The 16,448-nt window shown below is 37.8% G+C and overlaps 3 protein-coding genes across 3 annotated transcripts; 1 reads left to right on the top strand and 2 right to left on the bottom strand.

Moving 5' to 3' along the window:
• Positions 1-168: 168 nt before the first annotated feature.
• LOC104290190 (uncharacterized protein CXorf40 homolog) lies at positions 169-2,070 on the top strand. Its single transcript, XM_009889260.1, has 2 exons — positions 169-421; positions 1,828-2,070. Exons 1-2 carry the CDS (start codon positions 169-171, stop codon positions 2,043-2,045), a joined length of 471 nt encoding a protein of 156 aa, XP_009887562.1. The 3' UTR covers positions 2,046-2,070.
• A 2,615-nt stretch (positions 2,071-4,685) lies between these two features.
• On the bottom strand, positions 4,686-6,044 carry LOC104290241 (heat shock transcription factor, Y-linked-like). The gene is made up of 3 exons (XM_009889319.1): positions 5,982-6,044; positions 5,371-5,790; positions 4,686-4,766 (listed from the first exon to the last, which is right to left on the bottom strand). The coding sequence occupies exons 1-3, from the start codon at positions 6,042-6,044 to the stop codon at positions 4,686-4,688; spliced, it is 564 nt and encodes a 187-aa protein (XP_009887621.1).
• Positions 6,045-6,575: 531 nt separating this feature from the next.
• Positions 6,576-15,620, bottom strand: TMEM185A (transmembrane protein 185A). Its single transcript, XM_009889259.1, has 6 exons — positions 15,427-15,620; positions 13,777-13,984; positions 10,850-10,933; positions 9,909-10,085; positions 9,448-9,571; positions 6,576-7,681 (listed from the first exon to the last, which is right to left on the bottom strand). The coding sequence occupies exons 1-6, from the start codon at positions 15,483-15,485 to the stop codon at positions 7,437-7,439; spliced, it is 897 nt and encodes a 298-aa protein (XP_009887561.1). The 5' UTR covers positions 15,486-15,620; the 3' UTR covers positions 6,576-7,436.
• Positions 15,621-16,448: the final 828 nt, after the last annotated feature.

Genomic DNA, 16,448 nt, shown 5'->3' with positions numbered 1-16,448 from the left:
GACATCGAGCTCTCGGGCGGGCGGCCCGGGGTAGCCCAGCGCCTGGCGGTCCGGGCATTGCTCGGGCGGGTCTGGGCGTTTGTCGTGGCCACAGAGACGTTGTAAAGACTAATCTCGGTGTGTGTGTTTGTTTATAGGAAATAAACGGGTTCAGATGCAAGGAAAACGATGAAGTTTGGTTGCCTTTCCTTCCGACAGCCCTATGCGGGATTGGTTTTAAACAAAGTCAAAACAGTAGAGACTCGCTGGCGTCCTGTGCTAGCGGGCTACAAGAACTGCACCATCGCCGTTCACATAGCTCTTAAGGACTGGGAAGATGACACCTGGAGAGCAATTCTTTTGAGTAGGTTCGGTATGACACCAAAACAAGTGCAAGATTTGTTGGATGAAGGGGAAAAATTTGGCAGAGGAGTTATTGCAGGTAAGCAACCTTGGATTATATTTTCCAAGCAAGCTTTCAGTCAGTGAACATTCAGTCCAATACACGTCTGCTCTACATAGTTATGCTTATTCTGACGTTGTTTTAAGACTTGCTTTGAAGGAGTGGTGCCAGAGTTGTGACTGGGGGTATTTTGATTCCTTAACACTCTAAAGTGAGGTCAGTGGTAAATAAAATTTATTCTTTTCCATTGTGTTGGAAATGTGAAGTATCTTTGAGCTTTAGGATAAAGAGTTTTAGTCAGGCCTCAGCTTTTAAAATACACTTGCTTTACTAAAAACTTTAGGCTACAAGTCTAATAGCCTGTACAAGAAATTAAATTGATCTGTGCTAACTTGTCGTGAACTAAGGTAGTATAATGTGGGTTGCATGTTATTTTGTTGCATGATAATAAATGTCAATTCCACACTTTCTGCATTTTGAGCTTAGGAACTCTTGCTGAGACCATTTTACCATACTTGTAGTCAAGCCATGATGTTGCAGTGCTTTGCATGTTACATTAGGGTATTACAGAAATAAATCCTATTTCAGTTCTACAAATGCTCCATCACTCTTGTTTTTTGGGCAGTAAAGAAGTTTGTTTCTTTAACAAAAAAAATAGAGTGGTGTTTCTTTGCTTATGTTGTGTTGAAATACAATGTATGTTGCTGTACTATGTACTTAGAAAGTTTTTATCCAGTGCCCATTTTGCACGCCTTTCTTCTAAGTATCTTTTGTTGCACTGTCTTGCATTCTCATTTGAATATTTTTAGCTATTCCTGCACCACAAATTACTTCCATCACATACACCGAAAAATTTTTCCAGTTCTACAGTGCTGAAAATTGTTAGGTACTAAGTAATGTGCAGATTTGTAATATTGGCATAAATTGCATGCTAAATTGTGGAGTAGGTATCAAAACTTCTTTGATCTTTATTTTAACATTTTTAATCATTAAGCGGTATAGAAATTCCCTTTTGTGATATTAAAAGAGTTCCAGAGAGCAGGAATTTCCATATATTTTAAGGATTTTAAAATGTTAGTAGAATAGTGTCCTGATAAGAGCAGAGTTTTATTTTTAATGAAGCTGCTTCAAGACCAAAGGTAGCTTGGGAGTTTTGTTAGCAACTGTATCTCCTTAGATGCAGGCTTCTTTGAACAGAATTCTGTATCACTGCGTTGTGACTATTACAACTGCATGCTTCACCTGTTCTTCACTGACCCAAGTTCAGTCCCATAGGCCATCTTCTGCAGAGAATGACACTGGTTTGAGGTCTGCGTTCTTCATACTGTGTTCTTCTGGTAACAAATTATCTGTTCTGTGTGTTCTCTGGGAAGTTTACCTTTGGAAAACTTTTCTCTAGGAGATCAAACAGCCAACTAATTTTATATTTTAATTTTATAATACAGGATTAATTGACATCGGAGAGACGTCACTATATCCAGAAAACTTGCCTCCTGAAAAGATTCTGGAGCTGGAAAATAAAGCTGTCCTCAGTAATCTAGAACAGAAATACTTGACTGTTGTTTCAAATCCAAGATGGCTCCTGGAACCGATTCCTGCCAGAGGGGGAAGAGGTGTGTGGCAGGTGGACATCCCTGAAGAACTGATCCCTTCAGAAGCATAGATGCTGCCCCTCACAATTATTTTTCCTGCCTAAATGCAAACTTGTCATTCACAAGTCAGCATCTTGAATACCAGTGAGTTGTTTACAATTCCCTTCCAAAACTAGTTGTTTGAAATAGCAAATACATTTGAAGAACTGCTCTTTTGAGGCAAAATAAACAAGATGTAATTTTTATTACCATTACTGGAAATTATTAATGATTTACTAACCTTACCTCAAAGGTAACTAACCTAACCTTAAAGGTAAGGGAAGCAGGTGAAACAAGAGACCCCCTTGGCTTAAGAGTGAGCTCTGAGTCTGCTCAAAACCAAGAGAAGTGTACCAGAGTTGGAAAAGCAGACAAATACCTGTTGAGAAGTATGTTCTGCATTGCCAGGGTGTGCAGAGATGAAGTTAGAAAAGCAAAAGCTCAGCTTCAATTAAAATTGGCCAGAGGTGTCAAAAACTACAAGAAAGAGTTCTTCAAGGTACATAAACAAAAAGCAGAAACACAAGGGAAATATTGGCCTGCTGTTGAACAGGAGAGGTGAATTAGTCACCAACGATGCTGAAGAGGCAGAGGTTCTCAACATTTTCTTCACCTCTGTCTTTACCAGCGCTGTTGGGCCCAAGGCCTTTTGGGAACAAAAATCCAGGTTGATGCAAACACAGAGCCACAGCCAGCGAAGGAAGAGTTGGTATGCAAACTATTACAGGAGCTTGAGCCCTACAAACTGATGGGCCCTGACAATATCCACCTGAGGGTGTTAAGAGAGCTGGCCGCCACTCTCCATAATCTTTGAGAAGTTGTGGAGCTCAGGGGACGTCCCAGAAGACTGGAAGAAGGCTACTATTGCCCCCATCTACAAGAATGGCTTAAAGGAAGATCCAGGAAATTATTGGTCCATCATTCTTACTTCAGTCCCTGGGAAATTTATGGAACAAATCCCCCTGGGGGCTATCACAAATCAAATGAAGCACATGATTGGGAAAAGCCAGCATGGATTTACCAAGGGCAAGTTGTGCTTGACAAACCTGATTGCCTTCTACAAGTAACCTGCTCAGTTGGTGTGGGGTGAGCAGTGGATATTGTCTACCTGGATTTCTCCAAGGCTTTTGACACTGTTGCCCACAGCCACCTCCTAGAGAAACTGATGTGTTATGGTCTAGACAAGCGGTCTGTGTGGTGGGTGGGGAAGTGGCTGACTGGCCGCACCCAGAGGGGGGTGGTAAATAGCTCTTTTTCAAATGGCAAGCTCTCACAAGCGTGAGATCACTACTACGCCCAACACTGTTTAATACCTGGGAAAACATAATCCAGGATTGCAGCACAGGCTGGGATATACCCAGCTGGGGAGCAGCTTTGGGGAAAGAGACCTTGAGGTCCCTTCCAATCTGATATTCTATGACTGTGATATGACAACTATCTCACAGCCCACTCCTACCCTTACATTTGTGGGAACATTGAGAAAGAAATCTGAGATAAGGCCAGTCCTAGAGGCTTCTCCAACAGAGGGAGATTTGCTGGATGAGGTTTCTACACATGGTGTGCATTATGTGCTGTAAATGTAAAGCTTCCAGAAAGGACCAGCAGGCTGCAACATACAGCTCTGTGACCTGACAGCCTTTGTAGAAAGACCTTTATTACAAAGGTGATTGTAAAAAATTAAATTAAGTGAGTATAATCATATTTCTTGCTCTCATTTAAGATGAAAAATACTAGTAAGCTTTGAAAAATGTAACACTGAATTAGAGAAAAGCGTGAAGAGTAACAAATAGAAATCACTAATTTTGCACTTGTACAGTTTTTCAAAATTCACTCCCTGTGTTACAGTGAAAATCCTTTTGACTTTTTGGAGCAAGGTGCAAGGCCAGGCACAGACACGGCTATAAAAACAGGACAGGACAACTGGCAGAGGCTTTGTATTCAGATAGTGTACTGGAACAGTTAGGAGAGTCTTGTCTTGGTATGTCACTTGGCAGTGTGCATGTTCTCCCTTGGACCTGCTGGGAACAGACCGCTGTCCTCCGCAATGCACGCTGTCCTCCTCAGTGTGGTTTTCCACACAACTCAATGTCTGGTTTTCTTTTCTGATGGTATGCATGCAAATCTGTGTCCAGTGAAAATCCTGCTGGTGTTTGATGTTTTGGACCAAAGCTTTGTTTATATTTCATTAGCAGATGCAGAAAATGGGGTCATAGTAGAAGTGAAACTAAAAAATGCAAAGGAAAAGAATTAGTTTGTAGAATCATAGAATAGTTTGGGTTGGATGAGACCTTTAAAGGTCATCTAGCCCAACTTCCCCTGCCATAAACAGGGACATCTTCAACTAGATCAGGTTGCCCAAAGCCCCATCCAACCTGACCTTTAATGTTTCCAGGGATGGCACATCTGCCACCTATCTGGGCAACCTGGGCCAGTGTTTTACTACCCTTGAATTTCTATCTTGTATCTAGTCTAAATCGTCCCTCTTTTAGTTTAAAGCCATTACCCCTTCTTCTATTGCAATAGGCCCTGCTAAAAAGTCTGTCCCCATCTTCCCTGTAGGCCCTCTTTAAGTACTGAAAGGGCACTATAAGGTTGCCCCGGAGCCTTCTCCAGTCTGAACAACCCCAACTCTCTCAGCCTGTCGTCATAGGAGAGGTGTTCCAGCCCTCTGATCATCTTCGTGCCCCTCCTCTGGATTCACTCCAACTGGTCCATGTCTTTATTGTGCTGAGGGTAGTTGCCTCCACCTTAGACTGGAAACCACAAAGATAAAGATATAAGAACTAAGAATTTGAATTGCAAGAGAAATGTGGATGTTCAAAAGGACTACTGGGGGCATTCTAAACCTGAAGTTTAGGCTGAATAAAATGGTGTGATACAGTCCTGTTAAGTAGTTATCAGCCTTGTGTTTTTGCTGCTTGGTAGTGTAGGGTTTTCAAAAGCATGCACACTGAATACCATTCCTTTTCAGCAACTTCAGTGTGGAATGAACTTGTAGGTAACTATATGATACTGGCACGTACCTTCTCAGCCTTCAGCAAATGCCACAAGAAAACTGCACCTCTGGTACAGCAAGACACATAGCAAATACCAAGAAACAAATTCCAATGTGGTGAGAATATCTTTTCATTTTATGTGTTCAAAGTAATTGGAAATAACCAACGTATATTTTATCAGCATTTCTACTACTGAGAAATACTGCCTTCAATAACTCCTGAATGTGAGCTGAGAAACAGCTGACAATGAGAACGTTTACTACTATCCTCATCTCCTATGTAGGAAAGGCTTATTTCATTGGAACAGAAATCTGTACCACTAGAATATTCTGAGACTTAATTTGCATAGGATCCAACATACGTCTCTAGCTGTTTCTTCTGCTAGCAAGTCATTGTGCGAGCCAGATTTTGGAAAACCCCAAAGCTTTCTGGTGAATCTGTCCAGATGGAGGTGATGAGTGAAGCTTTTCATGCTCTCGCTTTCAAAACTTTTCAGGTGTCCTCTCCTTACTAGTACTTCCTCTTTGAACAATTGTTCATAAATCACTACACACTTTATATTGTCCCCCCACCGAATGGACTCAAACTGATCACTTTCAACAACATCCCAGAGCTGCTTCAGAAAGCCGAGACGTGTAGAGGCATCATTGCCTTTGCTAGAGCTCTCCTCAGCTGAATTCAGATGCTCTTTTTGACCAGGGTTGCTTAGTTGAAGTTTGTAAAGACTTTTCTCCTCTTGGATGTCCAAAGGCAGTGTCACCAGCTTCTCTTTAGTCACGGGCTAGATAGAGAGAAGTCAAGCCTGACGAATCAACTCCCTTGGCCAGAATGGAATCACATGAAGTTTCCGATGAGGAAAGCTCCATTTTAAATTTTTTCCTCAGTTTGAGTAAATTTTTTAGTTGAAGCCATCTACCCTAGCAGCTAGACTGTCCTGCCATACAGCCAGTTGAAAGGAAGTGACCAACTGACTGAGAATCCACAGGGAGAATTATCAAACATCACTATGCCACCCACGCTGCACTGCTGTGCCATCAGAGCAGCATCTGTTTCCCAGTGCCATGAAACAGCAGCAGCAAGTGTTAGATGGCACTTGTTGCGTTTCATTTACAGATTATTAACTCAAGAGCCAAAAATGTAAATAAAACTGCAATGAAATTTTAAGTGTAGTGATAGGACAGTGCTGTGTTGGGTTGCAGCCTGTAGCTGGTCGACAGGGAAGAGGAGGGAGGTCTGCAGCGTTAGGAATGAAAGCACCACATCTCTGAAGTTTTTCAAGTGCGCACCTTTCATGCATGCAGAAATGTCCATATGCTCTTTGCTCTTATCTCACTGCCATGCAAACACTAAGGAAACATGATCCATGGTATTTAAACTACCTAAACTGTGGGTTCACCTAAACACAAAGAACAGCTGCAAGAATGTGGGAGTATCTGACATCTGTTGTTACAAGCTACTAGAGTGTAGGTCTCAGACTAAATTTCTGTAAAGCACCTGGAAGTCCAAGACAATCTGTCAAAGGAAGTCTTTCTTCAAGCAACAAAATGCTATGCCAACACCAAGGACTTCCTATCTTGAAAAGTTTAATCATTTACACCAACATTTCTACAAAGTTGGTAACGAAGACCAAGCTATGATATTTATACCAGCTAACCGACAGCTGTAAAACCTGCAGCTAATGTTTCTGGCATAGACTGCACACGCAATGCAAGAGGGAACAGCTTATTAAACAGCCAGTCTAATGGGAGAACAGTGTACATGCTGCTCAAGAGAAATTAAAACATGAAACTGGAAAAGCAACAAAAGCAACACTTAACTCCCAAGCAGTGCAAAACTTGAAATACTTACATGAAAATTTACATAGCTAACTCAAAAATACCATGTAAGTTGTTATACATTCTACTTCCTCCCAAAAAAGCTTTCCAGTCTCGCCTGAGGAGTACAACAGTCCTGTGCCTCTGTGGTTAAGACAATGATTGTGGCTGAAGAGAAAAGGAAGTAAAAAGGTACTATACTAAGGCATCCCAAAAAAAGCATTTAAAACAGACATGGAAATCAAGTGTATATTTAGGACCTAAAAGACACCTGGAATAGCATAGGCATTTCATACAGGGTTTTTAAAAAAATACTTTTAGATAATACTTATACTGTACACGACAAGACTTTTAAACAATATATTACACTGCTAAAATGTTCATATAAATACTATACAGGCAAATGTGCAACCAACCCGTTAGGAAGGTTCACAAATTAGACCACCACGTATCTCTGGAAAAAAAAGCTCTCAGATTATCTTCAAGATCTCTGATTTGTGTAATCCAAGCCACTGATTCAGCAATACTTATTTTAAAGTAATTGGGACAAGGCATGAGATGAAATACATTTGTCTGCTGATTCCCAGTTCAAGTTTAATATGCTATTGTCATCTTAATCTGGCATATCAATATTTAACTTGGGAGGTGGGATCACATATTTTCCAGGACTCTGTGTAATGACCACTCCAGTCTTTTTTCGAAACATTGGTGCAATTTTTGGTGGTTCAGGCAGTGGTGTTTCTTCTGTTTCCTCATTATCTTCATGATGAAGATCATAAGAAATATTGCCATATTCTCGTAAGAATGGGAAAATTTCAAGCAGGAACTGGCAAAAGTCTTTGCGAATTCCAAACCACCCTAAAAGAAAAAAGTCATTTCACATTATTGCAGAACAGAATGAAAATTTAATTAAGCAAGCAGACTATGCAATCTCCTTTAAGTTCTCTTGATTGTTTGCATATGAATAATATAAAATTTGTTAGTGCTTCTCAGCAGGTGTTACTTGCACCTATCATATAACAACATTATAGTTCAGGTTATATACACACAGATATACATACAGAATATATACATTCATTTGCACACCCCTCCATGTTTGCACATGCGTGTCTGTGTGTGTATATCCATACCTATAAACTACAGCCGTACTACCACAGCAAGAATCCGTTTCATTTCACATGTTAAGCGGTGTCAGGTCACATCAGTACACCGAGAAAGAACACAAAAGACTCTGCATCTCGATCAAAGCAATCAGTGCCACATGAGATGACATTCATGCCAACTTTTGTTTGATACATATAGGTTACAATACCAGAGGGAATAGGATAGCATAGGCAGACGCAGATTAGTCAATATATGCATCCAGTATTCCCCAAATATATTTGGCTAGCAACAAAAGTGATGTGATGACAGGATATTACCTGTGCTAGATTAGAAAACAGTACACATCCTGTGTTTGTCATATCTTTTCCTATATGCAAAAACTTGGAAAGAGAGCGTTTAAGCACTTCTAATTCAGCGGATGGCACTCCTCTATTAGCCAATACCAAAGGTCAGTGTTAAAAGGAACAGCCTGCCCAAGTCAAATCTTTCACACTGAACAAAAGCAAGATATTAAGCATTTGCCAGGGAAGATCCCACATAACCCATTTTTTTTTTTTTTCCAGAGATTATACTTCATGACAAACCGGTGTATTTTGCTTAGCACTGTAAAGGTAGATTTTCATGCAAATCTTAAGGCTCACTTCAGATGAATAGTCTTCTTTTAAAAATTGACATGAATATTTACTAACCCTGAAGAAGATAAAATGGACATATGGCTTTCCAAAAGACTAATTTGGCCATAAATTATCAAGGGCATGCATTTAAAAACATCACCAGTAACAATTTTCTATGCAATAACAATATAAAAGTAAACTGAATATATGGGAAAAAATTCTCAATATACTTCACCATCAGACCGAAAGTGAAGTGAGTTTATATAACAAACATCACAGCTGTTTCTTTCAATGCTAAAAAATCATCACAAGGAACACAAACTGCAGTATGGATGGGAAGGGCCACTCATCTGCACTGGTGAACAACATCAGATGTCTGAAAGTGCAAACGCTCCTTTCAGCAGTGCTAGTTGTGGTGGGGATAAAAGCCTAGTAAATCTACACTGGCCACCTGAGCAACTGAACTTACAACTAAGCAGCACAGAGCACTATTTGGCCAAAGAAAAAAGAGAATACTAGTTCAGGCTACTAGGAAAAATGCTAATTAAAAATGGTAGGTGCTACACTATTGCCAGAATGCAGAGTAGAACGATCCAGTCACATCCTGTAAGAATGAAACTCATGGAAATAAGGAAGGATAAAAGGCTAAGTTACAATTAAAATCCCATTGAGATTTCAAGTTGAATCTGAGCAGAATTATGCTCTTACAGGAATGAGGAAAAAAGCAAGAGACACTATAAACACTGAAAACTTACTAAAAATCACCCAAAAGCAATAGTAACAGACACATCTAAGTTCTTTTATGAGAGAATACACACAAAAAAGCCAGTTTTGAAATTACAAATCTTAATAAAATACATTTAAGCTTTGAGTTTCAAGCTGTTTCTATGATTTTTAAATACTTACAGTGATTTCCTCCTTTTTGCCCAAACGTTGTTGCCATTAAAGTTATCAGTGAAAGCCAGAGAGGAACAAATATGGGTATAAAAGAAAAAGAATTATGCCCATCCAGTCTGTGTACCAGTAAGATCTAAATGGCAAAAAAATTATATGTCAGTTTAATTGCAACACCCACTTTCAAGCATCTTCAAACATGCTGATCTCAGATCTTTAACTTCATGCATCTGTGAAGAAAAATGGCCTCCATAGATACATATAGTTACAGTTCCAGTGTGATGCCCATTTTACTCAAAAAACTTTAAAAGAAACATAGACTTCTTGGGTTTCTGTCATATTTGCTGTTAATACTTTATTCCAGAACAAAAAGCAGTATTCTTAGTTCAGTAAGTTCAAAAAGAGACACAGCAACATTCATCACTCACCGAAAAAAGAACAAGATGCATAGAACTTGTTATGCTTTTTCCTACCTCAAATGTGAGTAGCGGAACTACAATTGTCATCCAGCTGACAGCCATTGTGATGTGCGTCCTCCTTTGCTCAGCAATCACATCCATAGAGCGCAAGAACAGAACAGACCATACAATGTAATAGAGCACTACTAGACACAGAAAGGACATCAAGATCCACAGTGGAACACAAACAACCTGAAAGAAAAAGAAATTAACTGCTTTTCCCCTGATAGTGATACATTTTTATCAGTTTGTTTCCAGTGTCTGTTTTTTAAATAAAGCAAGGCTACATATTAAGTCTAAACAAGAAGAGTAAGACTTCTGTGATTTTACGTGGGCTCAAACAGTACTTGAAATTGATTTTAGCAAGTATTTTCTACAGTGGACACCTTACTTGGCACAGTTTAAATTAGATCCTTTTCCTAGTTTTTTTTTTTTTTGAAAATGGAAAGGACAGTCATAACAACCCCAGATTATCAGTTTTATGGTAGTTTACAAAAACTCAGAGAAAAAGTGCTTTTGTATTCTAGAGACACTTGGGACAGGAGATCTCAGCAGTGTTGACAGTGGCCACTTGCACAATAAGTGGATTTACATGCATGGTAACACAACAAATAAAACTAGTTATTTACCACACCATATTTGCCAACATATTCCCTAACTCACCAATCACTTTCATGACTAGTTTAGTGCTGCTACTGGAAATTTTTGGTTAGGATTTCTCTTTCACCAACTGATCAGAGATTAATTGCAGCTGATGGCACATCCCTCTCTCTGAAGGAAGAAATGCCCAAAGAACAGCCTCTCCTGTGACCACTGAATAAAATACCAGACCTTCAGTTAAGCGAGCAAGAATGTGGTCATGGACTCTGATCATACATTAATGTGTTCACTAGACTAAATATCTTTACGAAAGTCAGCGTTTAAACAAGAATAAGAAGAAAACACTTGTTACATACAAGCCATGGCCATCTGATGATCTCGTCTAGTCTGAGTGCAATAAATATGAACTGTAGAATATTGACTGAACACAAGATTTCCAGCTAGAAAAGGAAAACACATTAGTTAACTCTTAGCATGTTAAAGCTATTTCCAAGATAACCAAAGAATCTGTCAAAGGACTTTTCTGACTCCATGCTTATCACTGCAATATGGAACATCATTTGCATTTACATTAGATATTACTCAGCATCCCTAAATTTGGAAGGTTGTGATCCCAATAGAGTAACTGTAGAGGCAGCTGTCTCCCAACAAAAGACCTTGCTGCTATTTAAAAAAAAAAAACACCGAACAATAACACCAATTAGAGTAGAGAAGTAAGAAAAGCCAAACTAATCAGACTGAAAAAAGCAAAGCATCAGAAAACAACTTCAACTGTTTTCTTCTGATGAGAAATACTGCTAGAATTAAATTAACAAGTAGTAAAAAGTCCTTCAATTTAAAAATAGCAAAATTTATCTTTAAAGATATCTTGTAGTAGTTGCAGTAATGTAAAGATGAAAGTTACATGGGTTTAACTACCAACAGTCCAGTTTAAAAGTCCCAGCTCTATCTGGGGGGAAAAAGCAATACACAGAATTGTGGAAGATGACATCCAAATTCAATCACTTACTGCATAATTGAGAGATATTTTAAATGACACTGAAGACACTCAGGTTTTGAGACAATACAGAAAAGCAGTATTTCTCACTAAAAATATTAATGAAAGTTTTTTGCGTGTCCTGCTTGCCACTACGAGAACCAACCCTGAATTATACTTAAAAAAAAAAAAAGTCACGTGTCTAGCTTGAAAAAAGTGAAATAATGAAACAGCATCAGACTTGGCAAGATTCTGTTTCTAAAGTTTATGGGCAAACCTACATAGGTAGGAATTTCAAAGATCAAACAGAATTATTATCTGAAAAGACTAACTGAAGCTCTTAAGTGTAAGTTAAAAACATCTCCCCTTTTAAAAAAAAAACATGTAGGGATGTAAGGCATCTTTGAAATGTACTATTTTTCAGAAGACAGACACTACATACTACTTTTCACTAACAAATGATTGTTTACTAGGATGTCCTGGATAAATGCCTTTGAAATTCTCAGTAAAGGGAGTCAAAAAAATCCTACAGGCAGCAGGCACTTGCTTACTTCAGAGGCTGCACTGAAATCTTCACTGTTGAAGTACAGGTTCCTTTAAAAAGACTGGAAAACTAGATTTAAAATAGCTTTGTAGCCCTGGCATTTGAGAAAGAATAAAGTGCCAAAAAACTCATACTCGAGCATAAGACCAAACAACCTGGAAACTGCAAGTGCAAAGAGAGAAAAATAATTTAAAAAAATAAATTGGAGGATGAATTGCTATAAATAATTTTTAGAATCAAGTTAACATTTGAGCTATATGTGGCAAGAGTGTGTATATTTGGAGTGGCTAGGCTCACAATTTAATGAATTCAATAGGCCTTCAATAAATGGTGCTGTATCGACTGTAAAAAATAGTGTAACACATAAAAGAAAGCTTTTCCTGACCCCACCATGATATAGAGAGAAAACCCCACTATGTACTTACTGATCACCTAATCAGTCTCAGAACAGGTACAAGCAGACAATCTATTTTCAGATTAAATAACTATGAAAATAATAATAGATTACCAACTACTTTGATGATTCATGTCAAAAACTAATATCCTGGATTAAAGACATGTCCTTCTTATGTTTATAGCAAATGAAAGGGAAATAAAATCTTCCCATAGTAAAAAGAAAAGAAAGTAAACCAGCATTAATTGAAGATGACAAAATAGTGAAAAAATGAGTTGACAGTTCAACTGCATAACTTCGTGTTTTTGAGACAGCGTTGCCTCTTAGAGGTGAGTGGATTCCATTTTCTTCTGCCAATACTTAGCAGCTGTGCAGCTATCTGTAAATCAATGGGTAATCAAGCATCACCCAGTAGAAGGCAAGTACTTCTACACAAATTTTACTTTCAAGAATGGTGAATAGAATTAGAATCATAGAATGGTTTAGGTTGGAAAGGACCTTGAAGATCAGTTCTGCAAGATGAAATTCCATTTACAATATTTTTAAATCAACAATTTAGGATGGCTGGTAAACTGATATCTTAACAATCGCTTACCAAAAATATTTCTCTCTAGAGAGAGAAACTTGCCTTATGCCAGTGTTAGAGAAATATTCCCCCAAAATAAAAAATAAAAAAAAAGCTGAATCTTATCTAAAAATCAAATTTTTAATTGTCCTGAGGTAGTTTGAGGATATAGAAAAAAAAAAAAAATCTTTATAAAAATCCCAGTTCAATAAGAATTCTAAATTTATTGCAAAATGCCATAACCATAGGAAGATCTTGAGAATTCTTGCAAAGTTCTTCCAAAATCAAAAGGAGTGAGTTAGAGAGGAAAGAAGAGACAGAAAATAAAAACCTACTGGTTTATGCCTACTATCTGCATTCCCAAATTAAAAACTAAGCACACAGATTAGGATAGTAAGAAGTTTTCAACCCTGATTATCTAGAGCTCCGGAAGTTCAATTCTGCCTAGGGACAGTGCTTACTATCAGTGGAATTTTCTTCAGTAATTTCCATTTAAGTGTCTAGTATTAGTCCATATTGCACTGTTTGTGGTGAGCTCTTTTAACACACAACAATAACAAGGCATGTTTAAAACATGCTGCAATTTGGTAGTTGAAAAAAACCAAAAACCAAAACAAACAACCTAGAAGAGATTACAAAAAATTAGATTATTCCTGATCCCAATTTTTCACTCCAGCCGATCAGTGCGAACAATTAATTCAACTGATGCAGTCATCCATATCATGCTTTACCGAGAGAAGAACTATAACTGAATTGACACAGAGTCTTGCATTGCCACAAATTTTACACACAAGTGAACTTTACCTCCAGAGACCTGTCATGTCGGAATCCCCACACACAAGCTGCAACTGACACCGGAGATACAAAGAATAGCGGCATGAAGACCAGAAGCCAGAAATGGGTTCCCCTTTCGATCCTGTCACACACCAGAACTTCAAACATCAGCAGCAGCAGGTGGATGCCTACTGCAATTAACATAGCTTTGAACTCCACACAGGTTTCTCCTTCTGCTCTAAAGAGAGGATAAGGAAACACTCAGTTCACTTGTCAGTAAGAAAGCACACTATCCTGCAAACATCCCAAGACACTTTGTTTACAATTGTTAAGTTACAGATATTAACGCTTTTATTAAATGTACACATTCTGCCCAAATAGCCACTATTAAACTACGCTGCTGATGACGTAACAGGATTACCTGACCATCAAGCTGTATTTTACTCAAAGAGGGGAGTGGGATTTTCACAACTTGAAAACTGTCTGAGTATTCCATAGCTGTGCAGAAAAAACAGGATTTCTTTGCTAGTATGTAACCACTCAGATGTTGTGCAGGCTGTTAGGAAATAAGCTAAGTCTAAAATTATCTGTTTGGTTCCTGTACCAGCTTTCATTGAATCAACATATTCCCCCAAAATTTCTTTAGTCACCAATCAGCGTATTGCAACAGAATATTCTCTCTTAATAAAAAATAAAATGCCTGTAAAATAACAGCATACACAGAGAAACCACGCTTTTTCCTACCCAAGTAGGGCCAACTAAAAGGGACAAAGAAGATCTGAACCACAATATAGTGTATCAGAATAAGACCTGTGCAGAAATTTTTTTATTTCATATTCACCACTGATAGAAAAGAGGACTGAATTTATTGCACTTCATTCAAGGCAGTTTTTCTTTTCAACTAGCATGTTCAAATCCACATCCTACTTGGATTACCAAAAAAGTAAACATTGATGTATTTAAAGGTCTGAAAGTTATTTTACCCTAGCCTGACAATTAAAATATCAACGTTAAACAACTTTGGCAAAAATGAAAAGGAATTTACAGAATTTGTTCCCACAAACATCTTACTTTGAAAGTGTTACACATTTACCTACTATATTAGTGTATTAAACTACTCGAATATTTCTATTAAAACTGCTATTCAAGTCTGAAAAAAACCCTCTATGTTCACTGCATATTCAAGAATCACTGAATATTCATCCACATGTTCACTGAGATTATATGCGCACCAAAGAAAAAAAAAATTAAAAAAAATCAATCAACTTCAGGCTGATCTGTACATTTCAGGAAACTGATTTAGAAAATAATCCAATTAAAAATAGTATATTCCTAGTGCATATGAATATACATATTTCTATATGGCTTATACTAAAGCAAAGAATTCCCAGCATTACAACAGAAAAGTACAAAAAGCCACTCCGTAAGACATTTTAGCTTCCCAAAGACAACATTGTTGAAGCTTGTGATAAACTGTTGCAACTAAGATTAAGACATGTGTAGCTGCATAAAGCTGTTTGCATACACTTTAGGTGATGATAATTATTTTAAATATGTAGAAAAAACCCAAACTCTTCTGGATGCTATAGCTTATGTCAAAAAACCTATTTATGAATTCAATTCAGTATGGAAAACACATTGTGTTCCCTCTGCTTCGCAAAATAAATATCCTTAACTTACCGATACTGCGGGTTTCGAGCCCATACTCCTGTTCCCACTGAGGCACCAACAATCACCATTAACTTCCATAGCCATATTGGAGCAAATACGGCCCAGTAACTCCATTGAATTTTGTCATCCAGACGTAGAGAGAGCAGCACAGAAAATAGCAGCAGGCAGGCATAAATAAGAAATTTGCTATTAAACAAACAAAAAAACCCCAGAGTCAGAAATTAAGGCAGGCAACATAACATGAACTTTATAGAGAACAAGAAAATCAGTCATAGCTGAAATTTATTCACAATACTTCCTAACAGAAAACGTGTGTCAAACTTCTTGGCAAAGAATCAAATCAGTTCTGAAGAGTCAACTATTTCATCATAAATATAGCATATGTCATCTCTTTCACTCATAAAACCATTGCTTCAAGGGAACACATCAAAAGCATTCTTGCATGACAAACTTAATGAATGGACATCTATAAATAGTTCCCTCCCACAAGGATCTAGTCAGAAGCTGGATTATTAGAGACTCAAAGATACCAGTTGCACATGTTTTGAGAAAATGTGTTCTTTCATACAAATCAGAGAGTTAAAAATAGTGTGGATAAAATTATATAAATTATGTAACTTAATTTTGAACATCAAAAATTAAAGATTAAAAACTATTACATATTGTAATAAGGTAGACTCCAGAGATTTTAACTTTCACATTCAGTTAAAAAAAAAAAAAAGGCAAAATTATAGAAAAAAACCAACAGGTTAAATAAAACGTTTAACAAAGTTAGTGATTACTGAGTGAAGTTTCTAACTGGAATATTGAGGATGGTGCTTATATTTTATAAACTAGTTAACCTAAGAATGAATAAATATATCCAGAATACTTGAGAGCAGTGGCACAGCAATTGCTTGTACCACCAAAAAACAGACAAAATAATTACATACTACACGATTTCCTCACACTACAGGAAGGGAAAAAGTCCCCACCCATTCACCAGAGGATCACAGACCGCTTTATAAAACATGACATTAGGCTTCAACACC

This window comes from Charadrius vociferus, unplaced genomic scaffold, assembly GCF_000708025.1.
Source record: "Charadrius vociferus isolate BGI_N301 unplaced genomic scaffold, ASM70802v2 scaffold7, whole genome shotgun sequence".
NCBI lineage: Eukaryota > Metazoa > Chordata > Aves > Charadriiformes > Charadriidae > Charadrius > Charadrius vociferus.
The sequence above is the reverse complement of the archived record's forward strand: the minus strand, read 5'-3'. Positions and strand labels throughout refer to the sequence as shown.

Coding starts and splice junctions, on each gene's coding strand:
- LOC104290241 (XM_009889319.1), bottom strand. CDS start 6,044: ATGGCACAGCAGTGCAGCGTGGGTGGCATAGTGATGTTTGATAATTCT. Junction 5,791..5,981: donor ATTCTCCCTGTGGATTCTCA/GTCAGTTGGTCA, acceptor CTCTCTATCTAG/CCCGTGACTAAAGAGAAGCT. Junction 4,767..5,370: donor CAGAAGAAACAGCTAGAGAC/GTATGTTGGATC, acceptor TGTGGTTTCCAG/TCTAAGGTGGAGGCAACTAC.
- TMEM185A (XM_009889259.1), bottom strand. CDS start 15,485: ATGGTGATTGTTGGTGCCTCAGTGGGAACAGGAGTATGGGCTCGAAAC. Junction 10,934..13,776: donor GACATGACAGGTCTCTGGAG/GTAAAGTTCACT, acceptor TTCCTTTTCTAG/CTGGAAATCTTGTGTTCAGT. Junction 7,682..9,447: donor GCAAAAAGGAGGAAATCACT/GTAAGTATTTAA, acceptor TTTTTCTTTTAG/GGTGGTTTGGAATTCGCAAA.
- LOC104290190 (XM_009889260.1), top strand. CDS start 169: ATGAAGTTTGGTTGCCTTTCCTTCCGACAGCCCTATGCGGGATTGGTT. Junction 422..1,827: donor TGGCAGAGGAGTTATTGCAG/GTAAGCAACCTT, acceptor TTTATAATACAG/GATTAATTGACATCGGAGAG.